The 25,765-nt window shown below is 38.0% G+C and overlaps 1 protein-coding gene across 2 annotated transcripts in view; it reads right to left on the bottom strand.

Annotated features, from left to right (window-relative positions):
* adad1 (adenosine deaminase domain containing 1 (testis-specific)) overlaps positions 1–22,757 on the bottom strand; it is a 51,458-nt gene extending 28,701 nt beyond the window's left edge. The window contains exons 1-7 of one of the 2 annotated variants that reach the window (XM_061891589.1): positions 22,538–22,757; positions 15,028–15,149; positions 14,767–14,895; positions 8,066–8,236; positions 6,072–6,140; positions 5,851–5,976; positions 1,540–1,663 (exon numbers count right to left, since the gene is read on the bottom strand). In XM_061891589.1, the coding sequence (XP_061747573.1) occupies positions 1,540–1,663; positions 5,851–5,976; positions 6,072–6,140; positions 8,066–8,236; positions 14,767–14,895; positions 15,028–15,130 (722 nt within the window). In that variant the 5' untranslated portion in view covers positions 15,131–15,149; positions 22,538–22,757. Of the gene's footprint in view, positions 1–1,539; positions 1,664–5,850; positions 5,977–6,071; positions 6,141–8,065; positions 8,237–14,766; positions 14,896–15,027; positions 15,150–20,337; positions 20,400–22,537 lie in introns of those variants that run through there. The other variant, XM_061891591.1, reaches the window with a different exon arrangement.
* Positions 22,758–25,765: the final 3,008 nt, after the last annotated feature.

Here is a 25,765-nt window from a genome sequence, read left to right as displayed (position 1 = left end):
ATTGTATGATATTTGTAGCATATTCAACTGAATATGGGTTGAAAATGATTTGCAAATCATTGTATTCCGTTTATATTTACATCAAACACAATTTCCCAACTCATATAGAAACGGGGTTTGTATATATATATATATATATATATATTATATATATATATATATATATATATATATAAATATACATACATACATGCGCACACACAATGTATATGTACGGCAGTACACACACACATATTACTTACAAGCAGTAGACAGACAAGGGAGAATGGACGCATTTTGGCTTAAAAAATCCAACAATAGAGGTGAAGTTATAACACTGAAACGCCTTCAGGAAGAAGGGCTTTAAGACATGGCTAGCTAGCAAGCAGCTAAAGTCCATCTGCAGTGTTTTACCTATTTCTAAATCACTAATCGTCAACTCCATGGCGACAAATAAAGTATCATCCCTGCAGACGAAGAATAGCCAAACATACTTCACTTTCACTACACAGCGTAGCTCACCGGCGTCACTGCTAATGACGCCGTTGCTGAATGTAAACAAACGCCATTGGTGGATCTGCACCTAACATCCACTGTAATGACACCCAGTACAGGAGCGTATCTAGTCGATATTTTCTGGCATCACAATACCTTCTTTCATTTTTTTTTTAACTTATATTATGTCTACAAACTCAGGAAGTACATCCCTGGACACGTGAGGCCTTTGAATATTACCAATGTATGATCCTGTAATGACTTGGTATCGGATCGATACCCAAATTTGTAGTATCATCCAAAACTAATGTAAATCATCCAAATAAAAGAATGATAAGTTATTACATTTTAACAGAAGTGTAGATAGAATATGCTAAAAGAGAAATGAAGCAGATATTAACAGTAAATGAACAAGTAGATTAATAATTCATTTTCTACCACTTGTCTTCAATAATTTTGACAAAATAATAGAATAGAAGATGACACAATATGTTAGTCCGTATGTCAGCAGCTAAATTAGGAGCCTTTGTTTGTTTACTTACTACTAAAATAAAAGTGTTCTTGTATGCTCACTATTTTATTTAAGTCAAAATTGCAGTAAGATACATTTGTTTAATGTACCCTAACATTTTTTTGTTAAAATAAAGCCAATAATGCAATTGTTTGTGGTCCCCTTTATTTAGAAAAAAGTATCCAAAAGTACCAAAATACATTTTGGTACCAAAATATTGGTATCGGTACAACACTACTATGTGTGTGTTAATTCATGTCTTAAGGGCTTTAATGTTTAAAAAACACATTTAGAAGGTTGTTCACAGTTTTTATAGTACAAGAATGACAATATTCAATGTTTTAATAAAAATCCATATTTGCGAACATTCATGTACAAGAGTCAAGCCAGGAACCAATGAGACTTGATAAAATGAGGGATTACTGTATGTCAATATGAAAAATTAAGATTCAGGGCTCACATCCAATTCCTAATCGAATAAACTGGGCATTGTCTTTAATATGAATCTTTCGCATGTATATTTTAGTGAGTGTAAACAAAACAGGATAACTCACCTCATAAGTGATCTTCTTGCAGTAACCACCGCATGGGAGTCGTGCACAACACGTCCATTTGTTGACAAGCTCTCCCTGACGTTGTAGTTGCCACTGCCGACAGCAACCACCTCACATCTACTGGCTGGGAAGAAGAGGTAGATCATTGTCAGTATCTTAAAGCCACTCTGTCCGTTTGAGGTGAGAATCTTTGGGAACCTCAACACTCGATTTCATTCCCATTCTTGGGGTAACAATTCCTTTCAGAATCGATTCAACATGTGTCTTGTAATATATTATATTATATTATTGTGTGAATGCTCTGATTTGAACCGTTCCAACTTCAAACTGTTCAGCCTATTTGGGAATCGCGGGCTTTCCCTTGACAAATTCCAAAAATTCCCAGATTTCCCAGAATTCCGGGTCTTCAAAATGAATTGGCCATTTTTCAAAACTTCCACCATTTCCACATTTTCAACCGATTCAAATAATTCCACCTTCAACACATTCCAAGTTTAAAAAATTTCCAAAGCCCTATTGCCACCCATTTTTCTGGCGACTACTCCTCCCCCTTTTTTTAACCCACTTCACTGTCAAACCATTCTATTAACTAGGACAAAAAACTAAGTTGTCTTTTAAACTGGAAAAATTCCTGGTTTTCTCGAAATTCCAGGAATTCCGTAATACCATTTCTCAATTCAACATCTTACTACTACAAAATTTCTCGACTGATTTGAAAAATTCCAACACCAACCATTTCAACTCATTTACTGATTTGAAAAATTCCAACACCAACCATTTCAACTCATTTAGACCATTCAAGTTGTTTACCATTTTCCCCAAAAAATCCCGCTTTTCCCGAAATTCCCAATTTTGGGGGAAAATCCCATTGAAATCAATGGGAAATTCTTAAAAGTTCCACAACTCCTACATTTTTTATCTTATTCACACTACTCCAACTTCAAAATATTCAGCCTGTTTGGGAATTATGTGCTCTACTTCAACAATTCTAAAAAAAATCCAGGATTTCAGTTCAACTTCAGCATTGGCCCATTCACACGCAACTCCTTCAGGAATTGCCTCATCTAGTTTGGTATAAAATTCATACTTAAACTTTTTCAAAACAAAAACTCCTCTTTGCTGCTGACATACGACTTAAAATTTGTTTTTAAAAACGTTAATTACAAAAATTACAGAATGTTAATCAATGTAACGGAACAAAAACGAGTAACTCCAACTGCAGCATAGCTTTATAACACTTAGGATAGACATTTACAATGCAATTAAGACATACAATAATACCAAAAAGAAGGAAAACCAAATATTTATAAAAAATTTAAAAAAACATTATGAATGATAGTAATAAAACTAATAATTGACAGCCCCGAACGGGACAAGCGGTAGAAAGTGGATGGACCCAAAAACTTATTCTTACATTTTTTATTAATTGCACCAAATAATAATATATTTTTTATATATATATTTTTTTAGGGTTAAGCGGTATTAATAAAGTACTGCAGCACTAATGAGTTAAAATCTGTACTATACTGCTTCTAAAAAAATACCGATATTTTGATAATACTGCACCGTCGTCATGTCGTGACATTGCTGGTAAAACGAGCAAGAGGCGTATGTTAGGCAACGCATACGCACGGTGTAATCACAAGCAGACAAACTGTGGAGACACAATGGACGTATCTGGCCTTTAAAACAAATGATCATCTCTACAGGACACGGAATAGCTAAACATGTTTCAATACACACCGTAGGAACATACAATAGCTAACCGCTAGCAACAAGCTAGCGCTCCTGAATGTAAACAAATGCAATGGTTGGATCTATGGAGACAACGGCTGTAACGATACGAAGTACAAGAGCTGTATATATAGTCGATATTACAATGAGTAAATTAATATTTTTTTATTATCTCAAAATCTTGTCATTTTTTGGGTTTATCAAGTCAGAAAAAACGGCCCTGGACACAGGAGAACTTTGATAATGAACAATGTATGATCCTGTAATTACTTTGGATTAGATTGATACCAAAATGTGTAGTATCAGTCAAACCCTGTTAAGTATCCAAACAGAGGAATAAGTGATTATTACATTTGAGCGCAAGTGTAGATAGAACACGCTAAAACATAAAGTAAGCAGATATTAACAGTAAATGAACAAGTAGATTAATAATCCATTTTCTACAGCTTGTCCCTCGTAATTTTGACATAATAGAATGGGAAATGACAATATGTTACTGCATACGTCAGCAGCCAAATTAGGAGCTTGTTTGCTTATGACTAAAAGACGAGTTGTCTTGTATGTTCAATGTTATTTAATTCCAAGATTATTCTTTGTTTGCAATAAAAATAAAAAAAACATACGTTTAACGTAACATGAGATTGTTAGTTCAAATGAAGCAAATAATGACATTTTGTTTGTAATTCTCTTTATTTTGGTGTGATAGCATTGATTACGAGCGCCTTGGTCTGACTCCGTTTTGAAAAAAACTGTCGACGTGACTTTTATTTGATCGAAAAATCTCTTCGCTCTCTGCAGCACTCATTTTGACTTTTTTTTCTCACTCCATGCAAAGAATGAGCCATCAGACAACGAACGTGATAGTTGATATGAGGGCTGGGAAATATGGACGAAAAAGTATATCTCGATATATTTTTGCTTAAACTCGATATTCGATAAATATCGAGATATATTTTTGGGGGAAAATATACATATAAAGATAATTTTTGAGAGAGATTTACTGAAATTGAAGTGAATGACAACTGTACTGTAAACAGTCAGTGGCACTTTTATTAACCCAGTTAGCCAATATGGGTATTAACAGCACAGAAAAGAAACAGTTTAAGTAGCACAGAATTACATAACAAATAAAATAGAAAAATATTATTTCTACATAAAATAAATAACCTAGCTGTGCAAATAATACAACATGAATCCAACTAAGATAAAACATTAATTTGCAGGTAGGCACTTTTTAATTCACATTCGACGATGTAATGGACTGTCCCACATGTCCGGTTCTGGGGTCCTACTAGTTGTGGTCAGTGACTTAATTGTGCGGCTATGTTCTTCCTCACTGCGGTGTACATTTCGCTTGAATATTCTCTTTCTCAGACTCTCTCATCGTCATTTGTGATGTCTGTTGTGATTTCCTTTCCTGGTTCCAGGACCCGCCCTATCTTGCCTCTGTTTGGCCTGTCTATAATGTTTTGCCCTAATCTTAACCAATCGTTACTCATCCTTTTAAACCAACCAACCAACCAACCAATCATGGTCGTTCTTATACGTAAACCGACCAATCATTGATCTTTCCAGTGTATTTTGTCCCCTGCCCGTGTAGTTGCACTACTCCAGTTATCTTTCTCTTCTCCCTCTCTTCTCTTGTAGCTTAGCATTTCCTAGATAGGTCTAAAAGTAGCTAAGCTACGGAAATCTCTACTTGTTTGAAAAGTAGTGAAGCTACTGCCGAGCTACTGGGAAATGTAGTTAAGCCACATAGCTTCGATTTTTAAGTTAAATATGTTTAATTTGAAAACCTTATTTTCTACCACTGCAGTCGTTAGCTGCAATGGTTAATCAAAAACCGTACTCATTACATGAAAACTGTAGTTGTTGGCAGATATGCAGAAGTTTGCATTTTACTTATTAGTTGGTCACCGGCACACTGCTGGTGGCACAGTCAAGACTCAATATTTGCTTGTGTTGTTGTTGTGGGTCAGTGCAGTGGGTCAGATAGTGCAAGCACGTCTTGGAAGGAGGAAGGGGAGGGGTTTAATAGCCCTTGGAGTCTTGGGAGGGATTTTTGTTGTGGGTCAGTGCAGTGGGTCAGATAGTGCAAGCACGTCTTGGAAGGAGGAAGGGGAGGGGTTTAATAGCCCTTGGAGTCTTGGGAGGGATTTTGAAGCGGGGCAAACAAGGAACACAACAAATAAGCGTCATTTGGTCATTTTAACTTGAAAAAATTATATCGATGTTACGAAATTTTCTGAATTCATATTTTGTTAAAAAAATATATCGATTTATCTTACAAACTCGATAAATCGCCCAGCCATAGTTGATACAGTCACCTGATTGGCTGTTAGCGTGTCACTCCCACTGATCTTTTCCTCCGATGCTCGGTTACCGGAGAAGGAGTGCTTTTGTTCACGCAACCAACCTTGCCTGACAACTTCCGTTTTCTTCCGACGAAGAAAAAATATATATATATTCAACGTTTCATTGAACACATTTTGTATTGTAATTGATTACGTGTCTAACGCGACATATTTTGGTATTATTTAATCGTCTACTACCATTGTGGTTTTATAATGCACTTACAGGTCTGAATGACGAACGCTGCGACTGTGGCTGCGCAGGCACAGAACTGAGGGTGGCTGTTCATCAAGATGTTCAGCTGATTCTTGACAGCGTTTGGTATCTGCAGGTTAGTAGGACTCTTCCTCTCTGGATAGGAACAGCAAAAAATATTGACAAAGTTGAGACAGAATAAACCAAAAAAAAGAAAAGCAGGCAGAATAGAAAAGGTATGGATTGCTCACCTCGAATAAAACTACTGGATTGGATATCTGTTTTGAAAAACTCCTCTTTGGGAAAGAGGAGTGGGAAAGCTAAAAAAAGGAAAACATACAAATATTCTGCATTAATTAAAGAGTAGTAACGTAATTACCGGAATATATGTCGCTACTTTTTTTCTATGCTTTGAACCCTGCAGCTTATAAAACGGTGCGACCAATTTGTGGATGTTTCTTCGCTGACGGCCAATGTGCAAATAGTTAAAAAAAAAAAAAACTAACAAAAAAAAAAACAAAGACAATTAACAGGTATTATTTGTGCTATGGCAGCATCTTTTGGACACATTTTCTCACTCCAGCAGCTGTAACGCCCTTCTGTTTGGACTCAACTTTGAACCGGAAGTACCAAAGCCGTTAAGTATTCTCACCGTTCATAGGATTTCTACCCGTATGGACTCTTCATTAATCACTCCAAGTAGGTATGGGCGATATTGGCTTTTATTAATATCGCAACATTTTTATGCCATATTGCGATATACGATATATATTACGATATTTTGCCTTGGCTTTGAATAAACACTTGATGCATATGATCACAGCATTATGATGATTCTGTGTGTCTACATTAAAACATTCTTCTTCATACTGCATTAATATATGCTACTTTTAAACTTTCATGCAGAGAGAGAAATCAAAACTAAGTCAATTGACCAAAACTGTATTTATTAAATACTCTTCATTCTCTCAGGGGGGACTTTTTAAATGAAAGAACAAATTAGTACTGTTGCTACCATTTTGTAGTAACACTTTTCTGCATACTTTGCATATTGCTGTTGTCTGCTGAATATCTTCCCACTTGAAGCCAAACCACCGCCAGATGATGGATCCCCTGCTCTTTATTTTAGGCATTTATTGTTCTTCCTCCATTTGTGATCAGTTTCGCACCTTCTCTCTCTTGTATTGTCACAAGCTTCGCTCCGCTCGACCTGCCTCAGCTAACGTTAGCCCTGCTGCTACCTCTCTGCTCAGCGAGAGCGTATGACGCTAGACGCTTGCACGACCTGCCTCAGCTAACGTGAGCCATGCTGCTACCTCTCTGCTCAGCGAGAGCGTATGACGCTAGACGCTTGCACGACCTTCCTAAGCTAACGTGAGCCATGCTGCTACCTCTCTGCTTGGCGAGAGCGTATGACGCTAGACGCGCGACAGTATGTGACATATGTAAGAAGGCGGGCTTGTTTTACGTCTCTGTGAGAAGGAGAGACGAGAAGGAGTGAGAAACGCCAGTAATGTAATGCACGCAGCTAAAAGCAACTGTGTGAGAACATATAAATCGAATATTACGATACAGTCATTTTCTATATCGCACAGAGACAAACCTGCGATATATCGTTTATATCAATATATCGCCGAGCCCTAACTCCAAGCAAAGTTTTATGTTTTACAGTATAACAAACAATTTTTACTTACTAAACTGTCCCCTGGGTGATGTGTGTAGGAGTGTTTTCATACACATTGGTACATATCGTAATGTACTGAAGTAGCGTTGTCAGCATTAAATAATATGCTAACACGTTAACGAGTGACTTTGTTAGTATTATTAACTTACAATGGCATTTATTTTGTATTGTTTCAGTTTCGTAATTTTTCCAAAACGTCACCTTGGGGTTATTGAGTCTGTTTAGCTGATTGGAGAGCTATCTTCCGCAGCTAGTCGGTCCATGACGATGACTTATGTTTTGTTTGAGCAGTTGTTTTACTGCAGTGTTACAGACACCGTTTGGAAACAATTAAGATATGGAAATAAACATTTAAAAATATATATTTCTGCGTAACAACTTACTTCACAATGTATATATATCTGTAGCTTATAGTCTGGTGCAGCTAATATATGGAAAAATAAAATTTATTCTAAAATGTGTAACTTTAACTCTACAGTCCAGAAAATACAGCAGATGTAAATTGACAGTTCAGCATTAATCACCATACTATTCATAATTTGTCGATTCTGAACTACTGACCTGACGCCTTAGGGAGGTCGAACTTCTCTTTTTCCAAAGTAGGCAGCAGATCCTGAAGGGCAAACTCTGCGGCTTTGAGTCTGGCCTCCTTCTTTGTTAGTCCCATGCCAGTTTTGTACTGAACGCCATCAATTAGCACGCAAAAGGCAAATAACAGCCTTGTTGTGTTCCCTTAAAAGACAACAGCGTAATCATTAAATGCAGTAATAGGTGGAACTCATTTGTATACAGTATGTACTAGGGTTGTACGGTATACCGGTATTAGTGTAGTACCACGATACTAATGAATCAAATTTGGTACTATACTATACTAAAAAGTACTGCTACCGGTATCAAAATATTGTTATCGGGACAAAACTAGTATTGTACTAGTACCGTTCAGTGTACGGTGAGTAAAAACTTAGTTCAGTGTGAACTTGCAGCTAAATGAACAACTAAGTTAGCCCACTGTACACAGAACACATGAATATACACAAGATAAAAAAATAATACACCTAAACTACTAAACTACCTAAACCCTACCAGTGGTTTTGCACACTGGTAGGGTCGCTGCAAGCAAAGCAGAGACAGAAAGTGTCAATAATGAGACCACTATACGGACTAGCTATCACTTCCATTAAATCATTTTCTGAGTCGAATCTGATTCAATACATTTTGCATATAGTTTGACAATTAGCCGACATGGTGCAAAAAGTTTTTTTGCAGGCGGTATAGCTCGGTTGGTGGAGCAGCCGTGCCAGCAACTTGAGTGTTACAGGTTCAATCCCCGCTTCCGCCATCTTAGTCACTGCCGTTGTGTCCTTGGGCATGACACTTTACCCACCTGCTGCTAGTGCCACCCACACTAGTTTAAATGTAAAAATTAGATATTGGGTTTCACTATGTAAGGCGCTTTGAGTCACTAGAGAAAAAGCGCTATATAAATATAATTAACTTTTGTATGTTACTTGTTTGCTAGCACAGGATAATGCATACATTTATCATTTCTTTTCAAAAGTTACAAAAAAAGTGGGACCCCAAAAATTTACTGTGGGAGCCCATTTTTATGACATGATGGAAATAAATATTTGATGGGTATTGACTTTAACACAGGATCTAGAGGAAGTACCGTATTTTTCGGGCTATAAGTCGCAGTTTTTTTCATAGTTTGGCCAGGGGTGCGACTTATACTCAGGAGCGACTTGTGTGTGAAATTATTAACACATTACCGTAAAATATCAAATAATATTATTTAGCTCATTCACGTAAGAGACTAGAAATATAAGATTTCATGGGATTTAGTGATTAGGAGTGACCGATTTTTTGGTAAACGTATAGCATTTTCTATATGTTATAGTTATTTGAAGGACTCCTAACATAATATGTTACGTTAACATACCAGGCACATTCTCAGTTGGTTATTTATGCGTCACATAACGCACACTTATGCACTATTCTTTATGTATTTTAAATTGCTTTTCAAATGTCTATTCTTGGTGTTGGGCTTTATCAAATAAATTTCCCCCAAAAATGCGACTTATACTCCAGTGCGACTTATGTTTTTTTCCCTTCTTTATTATGCATTTTCGGCAGGTGCGACTTATACTCAGAAAAATACGGTACTCCTGAGCGACTTGTGTGTGAACTCAACACATTACCATAAAATATCAAATGATGTTATTTATCTCATTCGCGGAAGAGACCAAGAAAATGTTAGGAATCGTCACACATCAGCAATCGTCACATACACGTCAACCAATAAGAATTTGGCGGGGGAGGGTCATGGCAGAAGTGCATTGTGGGTCATGGAATGCTAACTGCTGTATGCTATATGCTGCCGTAACTATTAAAATGGATCATTTCATCGTTGGCGGTAACATAAAAACTGAGAAGGGCTGAACAAAAATTGGACGAAAAAGGAAATCATGTACTGCATATTACAAGATGGATGTAGTGAAATATGCAGCAGAAAACGACAAGAGGAAGCGGCGCATACCTTTGGAGTTGGCAGAGTTGTTTAGAAGTGACATCGAGGAAAAATATTTCATCGGATTTATCGATTAGGAGTGACAAATTGTTTGGTTATCGTATAGCATGTTCTATATGTTATAGTTATTTGAATGACTCTTACCATAATATGTTACGTTAACATGCCAGGCACGTTCTCAGTTGGTTATTTATGCGTCATATTAACGTACAATTATTCAGCCTGTTGTTCACTAGTCTTTATTTATTTTAAATTGCCTTTCAAATGTCTATTCTTGGTGTTAGATTTTTTCAAATAAATGTCCCCCAAAAATGTGACTTATACTCCAGTGCGACATATATATATGATTTTTTCCCTTCTTTAGTATGCATTTTCAGCTGGTGCGGCATATACTCCAGAGCGATTTATAATCCGAAAAATAAGGTAAATGTCGTAACAAGGCGACCTTTTGGGGCTCGTAGGTGGTTGTGGTTTCACAGTGTATACGCCAAGATGAGGGTGAGTGCATAATGTGCTATATGGCTGACTTCTGCGAGTATGTCTGATTTAAAGAGTACAATTTAATTGGTCCACATCTATAAATTAGCCACAGCAATGTATATAAGCGCCGGGGCGGGGGAAGTTGTGACTTATAGCCTGAAAATTACGGTAGATTTAGCAAAAAATTCAAATTTTTTGATCAAGTTCATGAAAAATTTTGAAAACACCTATTTTTTGTTTTGGTTTTTTTTTAGTGTGGCATTCTTAAGATTCCGGGGGTGGGGGAGAGATGCTTCAGTAGAGCCTATCAAAACAGTGAAACTTAAAGGCCTACTTAAACCCACTACTACCTACCACACAGTCTGATAGTTTATATATCAATGATAAAATCTTAACATTGCAACACATGCCAATATGCCCGGTTTAGTTAACTAAATTGCAATTTTAAATTTTGCGCAGAAGTATCATGCTAAAACATTTGTGGACATCTGTGTTACTGAATCTTTTGCAATTTGTTCAATGAATAATGGAGACGTCAAAGAAGAAAGCTGTAGGTGGGAAGCAGTGTATTGCGGCCGTCTTTAGCAACACAAACTCAGCCGGTGTTTCATTGTTTACATTCCCGAAAGATGATGGAGAAGCTTTACCACACACACACACACACACACACACACACACACACACACACACACACACACACACACACACACACACACACACACACACACACACACACACACACACACACACACACACAAAGTACAGTGTATTATGCAGCGATCATTTCGAAAGATCGTGTTTCGAAGAGGGTCCCTTGCGAAGGGCAGAGATGGGCATCGCCACCACTCGTCGACTGGTGCTGAAGAAAGGCGCGAGCCCGACCTTCAGGTGGTACAAGTACGACCATATAATCTCACTTAAACACTGGTAACACAATAAGCAGAGAAGGGATTTTCCAGAATTATCATAGTAAATGTGTCTAATAACATCTGAATCATTCCCAATATACATAGTATTTTTATTTATTTTTTCTAGTCCTTCACTCTCAATTTCTTCATCCACAAATCTTTCATCCTTGCTCAAATTAATGGGGGAATTGTCACTTTCTCGGTCCGAATCGCTCTCGCTGCTGGTGGCCATGATTGTAAACAATGTTCAGATGTGAGGAGCGCCACAACCCACAAGGTCACGCGCATATCGTCTGCTACTTCCGGTACAGGCAGGGCTTTTTTATCAGCACCAAAAGTTCCAAACTTTATCGTCGATGTTTTCTACTAAATCCTTTCAGCAAAAATATGGCAATATCGCAAAATGATCAAGTATGACACATAGAATGGACCTGCTACCCCGTTTAAATAAGAAAATCTCATTTCAGTAGGCCTTTAAGTCCTGTGCATGCATCTTTATCCAAATCCTCAACAAAATGCAAAGACGATTTACTCTTGTACCAGAGTTGGATTTGTGGCTCTCTGAGAGGAGCTGCATCTTGAAGAGCCGTTCCCTTCAAAGACCCGTTCAGAAGACTGGCTGTATATTTCCTATTTAGACGTTTCTTGTTTTTATAAAGGAAATAATTACTGGCAGAAGTAATATGAGCTGAATATCTCAGATTCTCACCAATTTAATATTAATAAATGTGCAAAATATTACCATTTAATCTTAGTTGTGTTTCCATGGTAAATGTTTCATAGGGTGGTGCCACTGCTTTGACTGGGACATTACTCAGAATTCTTTCTCATCTAAGACAAATCGTGGCACAATAAAATCTACAGAGGCTATATTCAAAAAACCCTCGTGCAAATCAACTTTGCAGGAACGTTTTCCACACAAGCATTTTATCAGTCCAGGAAAAAAGCTTACAAATACACCTAGAATAAAAATGTGAATATTATAGAAATGAAGTAAATGGCACTGAAGTGGCAGCTGGTCACGTCAGTTCTGTCATTTATGTTCTCTAAAGTTTCCTTTTTGCTTTCTTATCTTATTTGTGTGGACTTTTTGGATCTACAAATATACTTTACCCATTTTGAGATAAATAAAGTCTAACTTATACATCGAAACTAGGTTTCTTAACAAATCAACCGCAAAAGTGCTTCCGAGTGTTGCTACGTTTCATCTGACTCACGGCTCATTCTGTGACGTTTTCGAACCGTGTGACTCCAGTCCAGTTAGGTGGCGCACATATGATAGCAATTTGCATTCAAAAACGGCACACAAACAAATGGCCCACAACTGTGAATTGGTTCTCATTCACTTGAGAGGGCCTTTCAAAAGCCTAGACCCGTTTGTTAACATTACATCCCTATCTTGTACCACCGTCAAACTCCTACTTTTTTCTTATGGTGCGACTGATTTAAACAATGCAAATAATTTAAAAAAAAGAAACAAGCATAGACACTTAATAGGCGGGTTCTGGTTTGTGCTATGGTGCCATTTTTTGGACGAGTTTGCTCACTGCAGATGCTGCATTGCCCTTCTGTTTAGACCGAGCCAGTGCTGTTCCGTTTTCTAGCCGTCCATAGGGTTTCTACTCATAGGGTTTGTACTTGTATGGATTCTTCATTCATCACTCTAAACTAGTGTTTTTCAATCCCTGTGTGTGGGAGATTATGTAGTTTCACCTATTTGGGTGAAAAACATTTTTTGCAAACCAGTAATTATAATCCGCAAATAATGTGCCGTTGTTGAGTTTGCGGTGCTGTCTAGAGCTCGGCAGAGTAACCGTGTTATTCTCATCAGTATCAGTAGGTGGAAGCTGGTAGCTAAATGCTTTGTAGATGTCGGGAACACATCGCGTGAGACGACGATGGTTTGTCATGATCACAATATGCAGTTGACAGCGGAAGGCAGCGTGCAGGTAAAAAGGTATCTAAGGGTTAACCAAAAATAACAAATGGCAAGTGCCGCTAAGAAAAGGCATTGAAGCTTAGGGATGGCAATGCAAAACTAAACTAAAACTGAACTGGCTGCAAAGTAAACAAAAACAGAATGCTGGACGACAGCAAAGATTTACAGTGCATGGAGCAGACTGGGTCCACAAAGTACATCCGTACAATACATGACAATCAACAATGTCCACACAAAGAAGGATAAAAACAACTTAAATAGTCTTGATTGCTAAAACAAAGCAGGTGCAGACATGAAACTGCTAAAGGAAAATACCAACAAAACAGGAAAAGCCACCAAAATAGGAGCGCAGGACCAGAACTAAAACACTACACACAGGAAAACACCAAAAACATCAAAATAAGTCACAGCGTGATGTGACAGTACACCTACATTGAGACAAGAGCTATATTGATGCATGCTTGGTTAGGGATTGAATTCATATCCAACAATTGCGAAAAATACTTTTTACTGTCAATATCGGCTGCTGAGTTTAACTTTTTTAACACTTTCTGCTCGCAGGTGTGCCTCTGGATTTTTCAGTGAATAAAATGTATGTGCTTTGGCTCAAAAAAGGTTGAAAAATACTGCTCTAAGCAAAGTTTTTAAGTTGTATAATTTCACCAAAACAATTCTTACCTAAAAAAACGTCTGTGTGATGTCAGTAAGTGTTTTCAAGTATATTTGTACGTGCTATAGTAATCTAATGAAGCTCGCATCTTTAACATTAGCCAACATGTTAACACGTTTCCAAGCGTCTGAGTTAGTATTATTACCTTACAATGGCATTCTTTTCCGGAAGTTTTAGTTTCCTAAATTCACGGAAACGTCAGTGTAGTTATTTAGTCTGTTTTGCTAATTGAAGAGCTAGCTTCCGCAGCTAGTGGGTCCATGACGAGGAAGTGAAGTGAAGTAAATTATATTTATATAGCGCTTTTTCTCTAGTGACTCAAAGCGCGTTACATAGTGAAACCCAATATCTAATTTTTACATTTAAACCAGTGTGGGTAGCATTCGGAGCAGGTGGGTAAAGTGTCTTGCCCAAGGACACAACGGCAGTGACTAGGATGGTGGAAGCGGGGATCGAACCTACAAACCTCAAGTTGCTGCACGGCCGCTCTACCAAACAAAATAAACCGCCAGATGACTTCTGTTTGTTCAGCGGTTTTACAGGCAACATTTGGAAACAATTAAGGTATGTAAATAAACATTTACAAAATATTTCTGTGTACTCATTTCCCAACATATATATTTGCGGATTATAGTCCGGTGCGGCTAATAAATGGAAAATCTTTTTTTCTCCTAAAATTTTGTGGGTACTGCTTATATGCCGGTGCACTCTATAGTCCAGAAAATACGGCATTTATACCTGTGGTCACAGTTTCCTTGAACTCCAGGTGGAACTGGTAAGACTGGGCCAGCATATGCAGCAAGGACACAGCATGCATCTCGTCGCGCTTGTACCTCTCAATCAGGATTTTTGGCTCCACAGAAGGACCTTTTAGTGTTTTTTTTTGGGGGGGGGGGGGTGGGGGGGGGGAGGGTTAAGAGAAAGTCCGTATATCTCTTGTTCTTTTATAACAAACAAGAGACCTTGTGGATGACACGCCTGTTATTTTATCAAACTCACCAAATGAGTTTTTTCCTTTCTGCTTCTTCGGGTTGTGACAGTTGGACGTTTGAGCAAAAGAGGAGCTTTCAGAACCACACGCAGGTCGTGTAGCAGAAAACATGCTGATGGGATTTTCTGTCCTAAGAAACAACAAACACAAAAGTCAAAAGGTTAGTGGTTTTTAAAGAACTGGTAATAGTTCAACTCTGTGAATAGAAGTGTGTCTGTGTGTGTGTGTGTGTGTGCGTGACCTCCAAAGAGCAGTCACTTAGCGTATTTCACGCTTGATCATGAGTAGCGACCGGACAGCCGTTTTCAAATGCATTTGTCACAGCGATACACCGGAAAAAGAAGAAGCTTATCGACTACGGTGTCTCCACTACAAAGGCGGACACACGCAATTTTTCAGGATTTATGCAGATCCCAAATACAGATCAGCAGGTACTAGAAGGTAAGAAAAGTTGCTTTTGCATAATATTGCCAAACAAAACGGCAGATAATGTCTTACCTTATACACACACACAATTATCATTACACCATGTACCAAAAAAAAAGTACTACGAGGTTGGTGAGCAAAACCAGAATTATTCTAAGGCACGCTGTCGAGATTTGGGGAAAAAAAAATGCATTTTAAGTGCACCTCATAGTCAGGAAAATACGGTAAATACTAGGGGTGTAACAGTACACAAAAATGTTGGTTCGGTACGTACCTTGGTTTAGGGGTCACGGTTCGGTTCATTTTTGGTCCGGTAAGAATACAACAAAATATAATTTTTTTGATTATTTATTTACCAAATTTGCTAATTTGCATAAAAATATCGCAATATTAATAAAAGCCAATGTCGCCCAGACCAACGACAAGGTTGCGTCTATTCGGGCAAATCTTTCTCGTTCTCCGTTGAGTTTTAATGTGGCCACTCAGTGCCTGTGTCCATGCCTGAGCTTACAGAAATAGTCAACAAACTAAAACCCACGTTCTGTCCCACAGACCCAGTCCCCCTTCGCTTTTTTAAAGAAATCTGGGACACTATTGACATTTCTGTTAGGGACATCATCAACAGCAGCTTGATTTCTGGCTGTGTCCCCTCTTTTTGTAAAAGAGCTGTTGTTGAGCCTTTGATTAAAAAAACAGGTCTTGATCCGACAAGTTTGTCAAATTATCGGCCCATTTCCAAATTACCTTTTGTGTCAAAAATTTTGGAGAAATGTGTTTTGGCACAACTGCAGCCTTTTTTAGATGAAAATAGGACTTTAGATCCATTTCAGTCTGGATACAAAGCTTTGCACAGTACTGAATCTGAACTTTTAAAAGGTTTTTAATGACTTGCTTTTAATGCCTGATTCTGGAAACTCTGCCATTTTAGTGCTTTTAGATCTTACAGCTGCCTTTGACACAGTCGACCACACAGTTCTTTTGAATTGTGTGGATTGAGAGACTGTGTGGATGTCAGGTGGACTGCATTACAGTGGTTCAGATCCTACCTGTCTGGAAGGTCCTTCTCTGTCAGGCTGGGGGACGCCACCTCTTCTTCTGCCCCGCTTTACTGTGGTGTCCCCCAGGGATCTATTTTAAGCCCTATCCTGTTTTCCTTATACATTCTCCCTCTTGGAGAGATTTTTAAGAAACATGGAGTGTTCTATCACTTTTATGCAGATGACTGCCAAATTTATATGCCAATTTCAAAAGGCCACGGCCCCCTGACACCCCTTCTCAACTGTCTATGTGACGTCAAGGCTTGGTTAGCCCATAATTTTTTAATAATGAATGAGGGAAAAACGGAAATTTCTGTTTTTGGTCCGGCCCTCACTGACTTGGGACCATTGCACAATTATGTGCGTACCAAAGTCACCAGCCTTGGCGTCACTACAGACAGCGATTTTAAACTTGACAAACAAGTCAATGGCGTTTTAAAATCCTGTTTTTATCATCTTTGTCTTTTAGTAAAGGTAAAACCGTTTTTATCTTTTCACCTTTTTGAACAAGTCGTGCATGCTTTTATTTCAAGTCGCCTGGACTACTGCAATGCACTTTATGCTGGCATTAGCCAAAAAGCTCTCTCACGTTTGCAGTTAGTCCAGAACGCGGCAGCATGACTTTTAACAGGGGCCAGGAAACGCCAGCATATAACCCCAATTCTTCAGAGTTTGCATTGGCTCACTGTTCATTTTAGAATTGATTTTAAAACATTGCGGTTAGTTTTTAAATCTTTACATGGACTGGCACCTCAGTATATCTCGGACCTCATCCAAATTTACACTCCTGAGGTCCGGGAGCCAGCTCCAGCTCGTGGTGCCCAAGCAGAGACTTAAAACCAGGGGAGACAGGGCCTTCTCTGTGGTCGGCCCTGAGCTCTGGAATACTCTGCCCCTCCATGTTCAAACTGCTTCCACAGTGGAGTGTTTTCAGTCTCGTCTTAAGACCCACTTTTATTCCTTTGCTTTTAACACTATGTTAGTTGTGTGGTCCTCTGTCCTCTGTGTTTTTTTATACATTTTGATTTCTATTTTACTGTTTCAATAGCTTTCACCCTTTAAAATAGTTTTTAATCATATTTATTTGATATTGTTTTTATATTGGTTTCATATTTATTTATTTTTTGTTTTTATTCAGTCATTGGTGGAGCATAATATCAGGCATGTGATTTGACCACAATGAAAAACACTGAAAACATTTCCGGGGGTCTGGGGGACGAAGGCCCCCAGCCAGGTCCTCGCTCCTCGTTTTTCACCAATTTAACATGCTAAAATTAACAAAGACAGCACCATTTGAAGAAAATATTTTAGTGTTTAAAGACATGAAAACATCATTAATAGAACATACATACCCCAATTATCCTAATGAATCACTGTATATGGTTCAGTCCCAACAGTATTTAGTCAATAATATATACATCTTGTATTCATTTCACATCCACAGGTGTCACATTGATCAGTGTTATTATCTACAGTTTATTTACGGTATTACCACATTACTTCAGTTCACTTCACACATTTACTTGCTCGGAGAGCCCTAACTTGAGTTTTCCTTGCAAATTTCTGAGCAGCCTGCATTTTCCTTTTGGTCTCTGCTTTTGTAACTTCTTTTTTAGATTTCACTGCCAACTTCTGCCTCTAGTATTATATGCAAATTTATTTCAAATAAATTGTTAACTGGAATCAATAATGCGACTCTTTGAATTTCTGTACTTTCATAATATATTTTCACGTGGCTTTTTATTTTTTAGGAAAACCCATTTATATTTCGCAAAGCAATAATTGGTTAATATTTAAAACAAACATGCGTATTTCTCAAGCAAATATTTTTTAGCTTACCTCATTATTAACTACCCTGTCTGCAACTGAAATGTGTTGTTTGGGTGGATTTTTCCTCTCGATGTCTACGGCAGTTGTCGAGTAAACAAAGGATGAAGTCCGTAAGGTTTGCTCACTTTCGGTTGTCATCCAAAAGTACCAGCTAGTGAAAAGTTTGTTTTCCTTGCTTCAAGTTGTTTCATATGTTTTTGGGGTTTCGCATGTACTTCCAAAGCTTTGAAACCTTGTGATCCATAGTCAATATTATCATGACACCACGTGCACAAAACTTTTCCGGGACGATCGATTTTCCGAATAAAATCGCCGAACAAAGTCGCAACTTCCTTCTTCCCAACAGTATCAGTGATTTCCCTTTCCATCCAATCCCATCAAAATTTATTTTTGACATGTTTATCAATTTCTTTTACTCGTGAACAGACAGTTTACATTTGGAAAATGGCGGTGATGACGTCATCATTCATTACAGACGTCCTGATTGGTCACAAGGAACATATCGACCAATCAACTAGTTGATTAGTCAACACTTTTCCCCCCCCCGAGATTAAAAAAGATGGAATTACGACTTTAGACGGAAAAATCACATGCCTGTAATATTGTTTTTAATATTGTTTTTAACATGGCTGTGCAGCACTTTGGAAACGTTCTTGTTGTTTAAATGTGCTATATAAATAAAGTGGATTGGATTGGATCGAGCTAACGTGTCTGCTTACACTGTTTTTCAAATGGCATCTTTTCCGAGGAGCCCCACCACGGCAACGAGACTGACTTTGAAAATGATGAGGGAATCTGGCGTGTTTGATGGAGAACTTGCCATTTCGGAAACAGAAGATGAGGACTTTGATGGATTTTTGGATGAGGATTGATCAAAAAAATAATGTGAGTACATTGGTAAATATTTCAATAAAGTACAACCGAACTCAGCTTTGCTCCTGCTGCCTTTTTAAAACAACGTCCATGCATGGTAGCGTATGTTTTAAGCTAGCGTATGTTTTAAACTGGCGTATGTTTAAACATGCCTGCGCCCAAAAACACACTGTGCGTTATTTACATACAGAAATAGCACCCGTAATTGACACGGCACCTTTTAATATGGTGTGTCCTAAGGTGGCTTTGATAAGGGATTTGAATCCATGGAATTGGTTCTTTTCTTATCGAAGCATCGGAGAACCGGTTTTCGAACATCATCCCTACAGACCACCTTAAAATGCGGAATGGAATTTTACCGTTTTTTACTGAATGGGACACCTAAAATGTACATTAAAATAAAGAAAGTGAGATTTACAATATTACTGTATTTTCCGGACTATAAGGCGCACTTAAAATCCTTTTTTTTCTCTCAAATCTCAACAGTGCGCCTTATAACCCGTTGCGCCTAATGTAAGGAATCATTTTGGTTGAGCATACCCACTTCAAATCAATTTTGTTTGGTACATGGTGTAATAAGTGTGACCAGTAGATGGCAGTCAAACATAAGAGATACGTGTAGCTGCACTATGATGGGTATCAAGTAAATAACACAAACATTTTAAATGTGCCATTGAAAATATAGAACATCACACACAGCGCTCAAAAATCTATCAAAATGTTTTATGTACAAATTTGGTAAGCTATGAAGGATTGTCGGCACATTAAACATTGAGTATTATTATGGTGTGTGTATAAGGTAAAACAAATCTGGCGTTTTGTTTCGCAATATTATGCAAAAGCAACTTTTCTTACCTTCTGGTACCTCCTGATGTGTATTTGGAATCTGCATACATCCTGTAAAATTGCGCGAGTCCGTAGTCGATAATCTTCTTTTTCCTCTACCTTCTTGTTATGGTACATTCATCCTCCGCTGTTAGCATTTCTAATATAAAGTACTGTAAAGTTCGTACTTCTGTCAGTAAACTCACCATGAAAGTGTGTGTGAATAGGTAAATGTGGAAGTAGTGTCAAAGCACTTTGAGTACCTTGAAGGTAGAAAAGCGCTATACAAGTACAACTCATTTATTTATGTATTTATTTATTACTTACCGTGTTAAGCAATGTCAGCTAAAAGATCAAGAATGCGCCTTTCAATGTGTGGGATTTTCAAGGAGGAACTCTGAACCTGAGAGGCAGGAGCAGACATCAAAAGAGCCACATCTGGCTCTAGAGCCATAGGTTCCCTACTCCTGGTGTAGTGGGTGAGTGATATCCTGGACTATTGGGTTTTGAACGTGAAGAAAGATTCATTTATGATTGTTTATTAAATTATAACTATAGATGTCAACATTGTGTATGTGCTGAAAGATTAATTTAGGATGTTCATAAAAAATATAACTATAGATGCCAACATTGTGTATGTGCTAAAAGATTCATTTATGATTGTGGCAACAGTTCTGATGTTAAAAATCTAAAAAAAATTATGTAGAACAGGGGTCACCAACCTTTTTGAAACCAAGAGCTACTTCTTGGACACTGATCAATGCGAAGGGCTACCAGTTTGATACACACTTAAATAAATTGCCAGATATAGCCAATTTGCTCAATTTACCTTTAACTCTATATTTTTATACTAATTAATGATATTTATATTTGTGGAAAAACTGATCATCTTAATGATTTCTCACAATAAATATATATTTTTGATGACATGTTTTAAATAGGTAAAAATCCAATCTGCACTTTGTTAGAATATACAACTAATTGGACCAAGCTATATTTCTAACAAAGACAAATCATTTTTTCTTCTAGATTTTCCAAAACAACATTTTTTAATACATTCAAAAGACTTTGAAATAAGATTTAAATTTGATTCTACAGATTTTCTAGATTTGCCAGAATATTTTTATTTTTATTTTAATCATAACATTGAAGAAATATTTCACAAATATTCTTCGTCGAAAAAACAGAAGCTAAGATGAAGAATTAAATGAAAATGTACTTATTATTCTTTACAATAAAAAAAATAAATTAACTTGAACATTGATTTAAATTGTCAGGAAAGAAGAAGAAGGAATTTAAAAGGTTAAAAGGTATATGTGTTTAAAAATCCCAAAACCATTTTTAAGGTTGTATTTTTTCTCTAAAATTGTCTTTCTGAAAGTTATAAGAAGCAAAGTAAAAAAAAAATTTTTATTTATTTACACAAGTGAAGACCAAGTCTTTAAAATATTTTCTAGGATTTTCAAATTCTATTTGAGTTTTGTCTCTCTTAGAATTAAAAATGTCGAGCAAAGCGAGGCCAGCTTGCTAGTAAATAAACACAATTTAAAAAATAGAGGCAGCTCACTGGTAAGTGCTGCTATTTGAGCTATTTTTAGAACTGGCCAGCGGGCTACTCATCTGGTCCTGACGGGCTGATGTAGAACGTCCGGTGGGACGGATTAAAATTTTTAAGGGCCGCACGTGGCCTGCGGGCCGTATTTTGCTGACGAAGCATGACAGTAGGTCAGGGGTCCCCAAACTTTAACGCGGGGGCTGCAATGGGTTAAAAAAAAAATTTGCCGGGGACCGGGCTGTACGAGTGTGATGATGTCATGTTATCAATGGGAAAATACATTTTTAGGCAATATAATTTGCCTGAGCGGCTAGGAAACACAGAGTAACAAGCGGCAGAAAATGTATTAGAAAGGACAGATTAAAAAAAAGAACAACTTAAATTGTTAGAAAAAAAAAAGTCATTTATTCATTTTTTAATTTGGGACTTCGAGGGCCAAATTTTGGATGCCGGCGGGTTGCAATCGGCCCGCGGGCCGTAGTTTGGTGATCGGGCAGTAGGTAGTGGATGATGGTGTTTAAAATAATCAAAAAATTGAGAAGTTAATCTATTAGCAACCATTTAGCATATTGACTTAAATGCTGAATTGATTCCACTCTTACCGTGAATTGATTAACGTGGCCCCCGACTTAAACAACTTCAAAAACGTATTCGGTGTTACCAATTAGTGGTCAATTGTACGGAATATGTACTGTACTGTGCAATCTACTAATAAAAGTTTCAATCAATAAATCAAAGGTGAACAAATGCTGTCACTTTGAAACAAGTTGAACAATTTATCTCACGGTATTTTTTGTTATTAGTGAGGGAAAAATCTCCCATGAATCAGTTTATTTTAAAGGCCGGGCGGAGGCTAATGACTGCTGATTTTGTGTTTATTAAGCCAGTTATAAGTCTTTAAAAAACTACAACCGTTGTGTTAACGTCAACAACCGCCTTTTATCTGCATTTATTAAGGAACCCGATACTCACCTGTCAGTAGGAGGCTTCTGTAGCGCGTCAAGTTACACAATTAGGATGAGCCTCGTTTCCCGACCACACCTGTATTTTGGTCACCGTCTAATTGCTGGAGGAGCGTAGCCGACACCTCAAAAAGGAAAGGCTTAGTGTTGTGTCGTTCGCGAACGATTCATTCGAACGAACGAATCTTTGGAGTGAACGCACTGAACCGAATCACTTCATGAACTGATTCGTTCCTTTCTCAGTTCAGTTGAGCTCCGCCGCGACCATGCCGGGTGTCACATTCTGTGACTCACTGAACCCTCGACGTCGGCGAACGACGCAGCCAACTACTCATCATGGGGGCGGGGAGGGACTGAGCGAACGAATCGTTCAACGCGGATTAATGACATGAATCACTCAGTGAACGACAACGCTCTCGTGATATTTTCTTTGTTATATTTTTAAACGTAGGCTACAGAACATTTAGTTTTTGTGTTGGCATTACTGGCTCTTAATTTATTTGTTTTATTTTGAAGGTATTTATTTTCTTTTTGATTGCAAATTTAAGATTACATTTTCTTTGCTACAGAACATTTAGTTTTTATGTTGGCATTTGTTAAGAGTTTCTTAATTTATTTAATATTTGTTTTTTGTACTAAACAAACGAGGCCTATTTATTTAACTGTTGATTGCAAGCATTTTAGTAGGCTATTACTATTTTTTTATTTCCCACTTGTATTTATTTCTTATTTTCATTTCAATCCATCCATCCATCCATTTCCTACCGCTTATTCCCTTTTGGGGTCGCGGGGGGCGCTGGCGCCTATCTCAGCAACAATCGGGCGGAAGGCGGGGTACACCCAGGACAAGTCGCCACCTCATCGCAGGGCCAACATAGATAGACGGACAACATTCACACTCACATTCAAACACTAGGGCCAATTTAGTGTAGCCAATCAACCTATCCCCAGGTGCATGTCTTTGGAAGTGGGAGGAAGCCGGCCTTTCAGTGCAATAAAACATATTTACCAAACAAGACATTTAGTCACACTTTGTTTATTGGACAGGCCGGAAACACACACACAGTGTTTTTAAAAGTAACAGAATCTCTACTACATGTTGTGAGCCGATGGCCGGATCATCACCATGTTTTTGTTCCATTTTTATATCACTCTGCGGTTTGACATGCTTAGTTCCTGTTTTGTTCGTTTCCATGGTCACTCATTAAATTCCACCTGCTAATCACGGTCCCTGCACACCTGTCACTGTTGATTACTTCCTTATTTAAGTTCGCCTTTTCTGTTCACTCGTTCTCGGATCCTAATTTGCCCACGTGCAACAGTGAAGACGCTCATCCTTCTTCGTATGTATATTCTCGCTAGCTCTTACGCTAAGCCACTTTATATTCCAGCTTTCATGCTGAATGTTTTGTTTACTCTTTTGTGTCCTCGTGCCAAGTTTTAGTTTTCCTTGTGTTTATCCTTGCTTTCACGCTAGCGTCTTTTGTTTGCCTTTTGTGTTTTTGTTCCATTTTTATATCACTCTGCGGTTTGACATGCTTAGTTCCTGTTTTGTTCGTTTCCATGGTCACTCATTAAGTTCCACCTGCTAATCACGGTCCCTGCACACCTGTCACTGTTGATTACTTCCTTATTTAAGCTCGCCTTTTCTGTTCACTCGTTCTCGGATCCTAATTTGCCCACGCGCAACAGTGAAGACGCTCATCCTTCTTCGTATGTATATTCTCGCTAGCTCTTACGCTAAGCCACTTTATATTCCAGCTTTCATGCTGAATGTTTTGTTTACTCTTTTGTGTCCTCGTGCCAAGTTTTAGTTTTCCTTGTGTTTATCCTTGCTTTCACGCTAGCGTCTTTTGTGTGCCTTTTGTGTTTTTGTTCCTACCCTTTTATTATTTAATAAATACCTTATATCTTACCTTTGCTGTGTTCTGCTTCGACGCAACCTCGGGAAAACAACACCGGCATTAACATGCCGAAGAAGAGTCTTCACACTACAGCTGCAATGTCTGTTTTCGAACCTCAAGGGGAGTCTGTCAGGGCAGAGAGCGATTCACGTATGTCACCCTCTGGCCCACAGGCTGTAGCTGAGTGATTCAGGTTCGCTTCACGAACCTACAAGAACTGACTTGTTGTCGCTGAGGACATGATTCAGGTTCGCGTTGCACTCACTCACTCATTCAGAATCAGGACTCGCGAACCTACTGACACAAAGAACTGACTGTGTCGCGGAGGAGGACGTCATAGTGATGATCTCGTTCAGTCACTGTACGCATCGTTCATTGGGTGCTGAGGGCTTGTGTCGTTCGCAAACTGACACACACCGAGATCTACCGCTGGGGAAACTGTTACTGACTGACTAATGATTCGCCTACCTGCACACAGAACTGCTGCTGCACAAGTGATTTGGTGAACAAATTTTTTGAACCACTCAATTTAAGGAACTGATTCTAGTGATTCAGTACAGTCAAAAGAACTGCCGATCCCATCACTAGAAAGGAGCTATTGGCTGTCAATAACGTCATCGCTGGATGACGTCTACACCTCATTTGCATAATTCATTGAAATGGTCGCTGTAAGAAAGTAACAGCGTCGTGGAAGACGGCTAAAAAGGATTACAACAGCAAATGAACATCTGTTAATTCTTAGTTTGTGCTATTTTAATTCAATTAAATGTTGTTCTGTATTGTTAAATGCAAAAGCCCACGGCACATTCTAAAACATTTGGAAAAAAAAACATATAGCACAATAAAACAGGTGAAATATGCAGGGTTTTTTTTCTTGTTTTTCTTACTTTAAAACTGGTATTGGTCAAAAAGGTATTATAATAAACAGATCTGAAGTTGATCTACAACAGTCATTCAATGTCAGGTTGTGACGTCAATTTGAGCATTGGAATTTTTTTATTTCCTAACCAATATTCTACAACACAAACACAACGTTGCAAAATCACGTTTATCAACGACATTTATTCCATGTCAGGTTGTGACGTGGATTTGACCATGGGAAAATGACCAAATTTCAAATCAATATTCTACAACACAAATACAACGTTGAAAAACACACTTTTTGACAACGTTTATTTAATGTCAGGTTGTGGCGTTGATTTGCATATTGAAATGTTCTCATTTCCTAACTAGTATTGTGCAACACAAATACAACGTTGAAACAACAGGCTTTGTGACGTTGATTTGACCATTGAAATTTGGTCATTTTCCAGACCAATATTTTACAACAGAAA

Source organism: Nerophis ophidion, linkage group LG29, assembly GCF_033978795.1.
Source record: "Nerophis ophidion isolate RoL-2023_Sa linkage group LG29, RoL_Noph_v1.0, whole genome shotgun sequence".
Lineage (NCBI taxonomy): Eukaryota > Metazoa > Chordata > Actinopteri > Syngnathiformes > Syngnathidae > Nerophis > Nerophis ophidion.
Note: the sequence above shows the minus strand (reverse complement) of the source record. Positions and strands in the feature narration are given on the sequence as shown.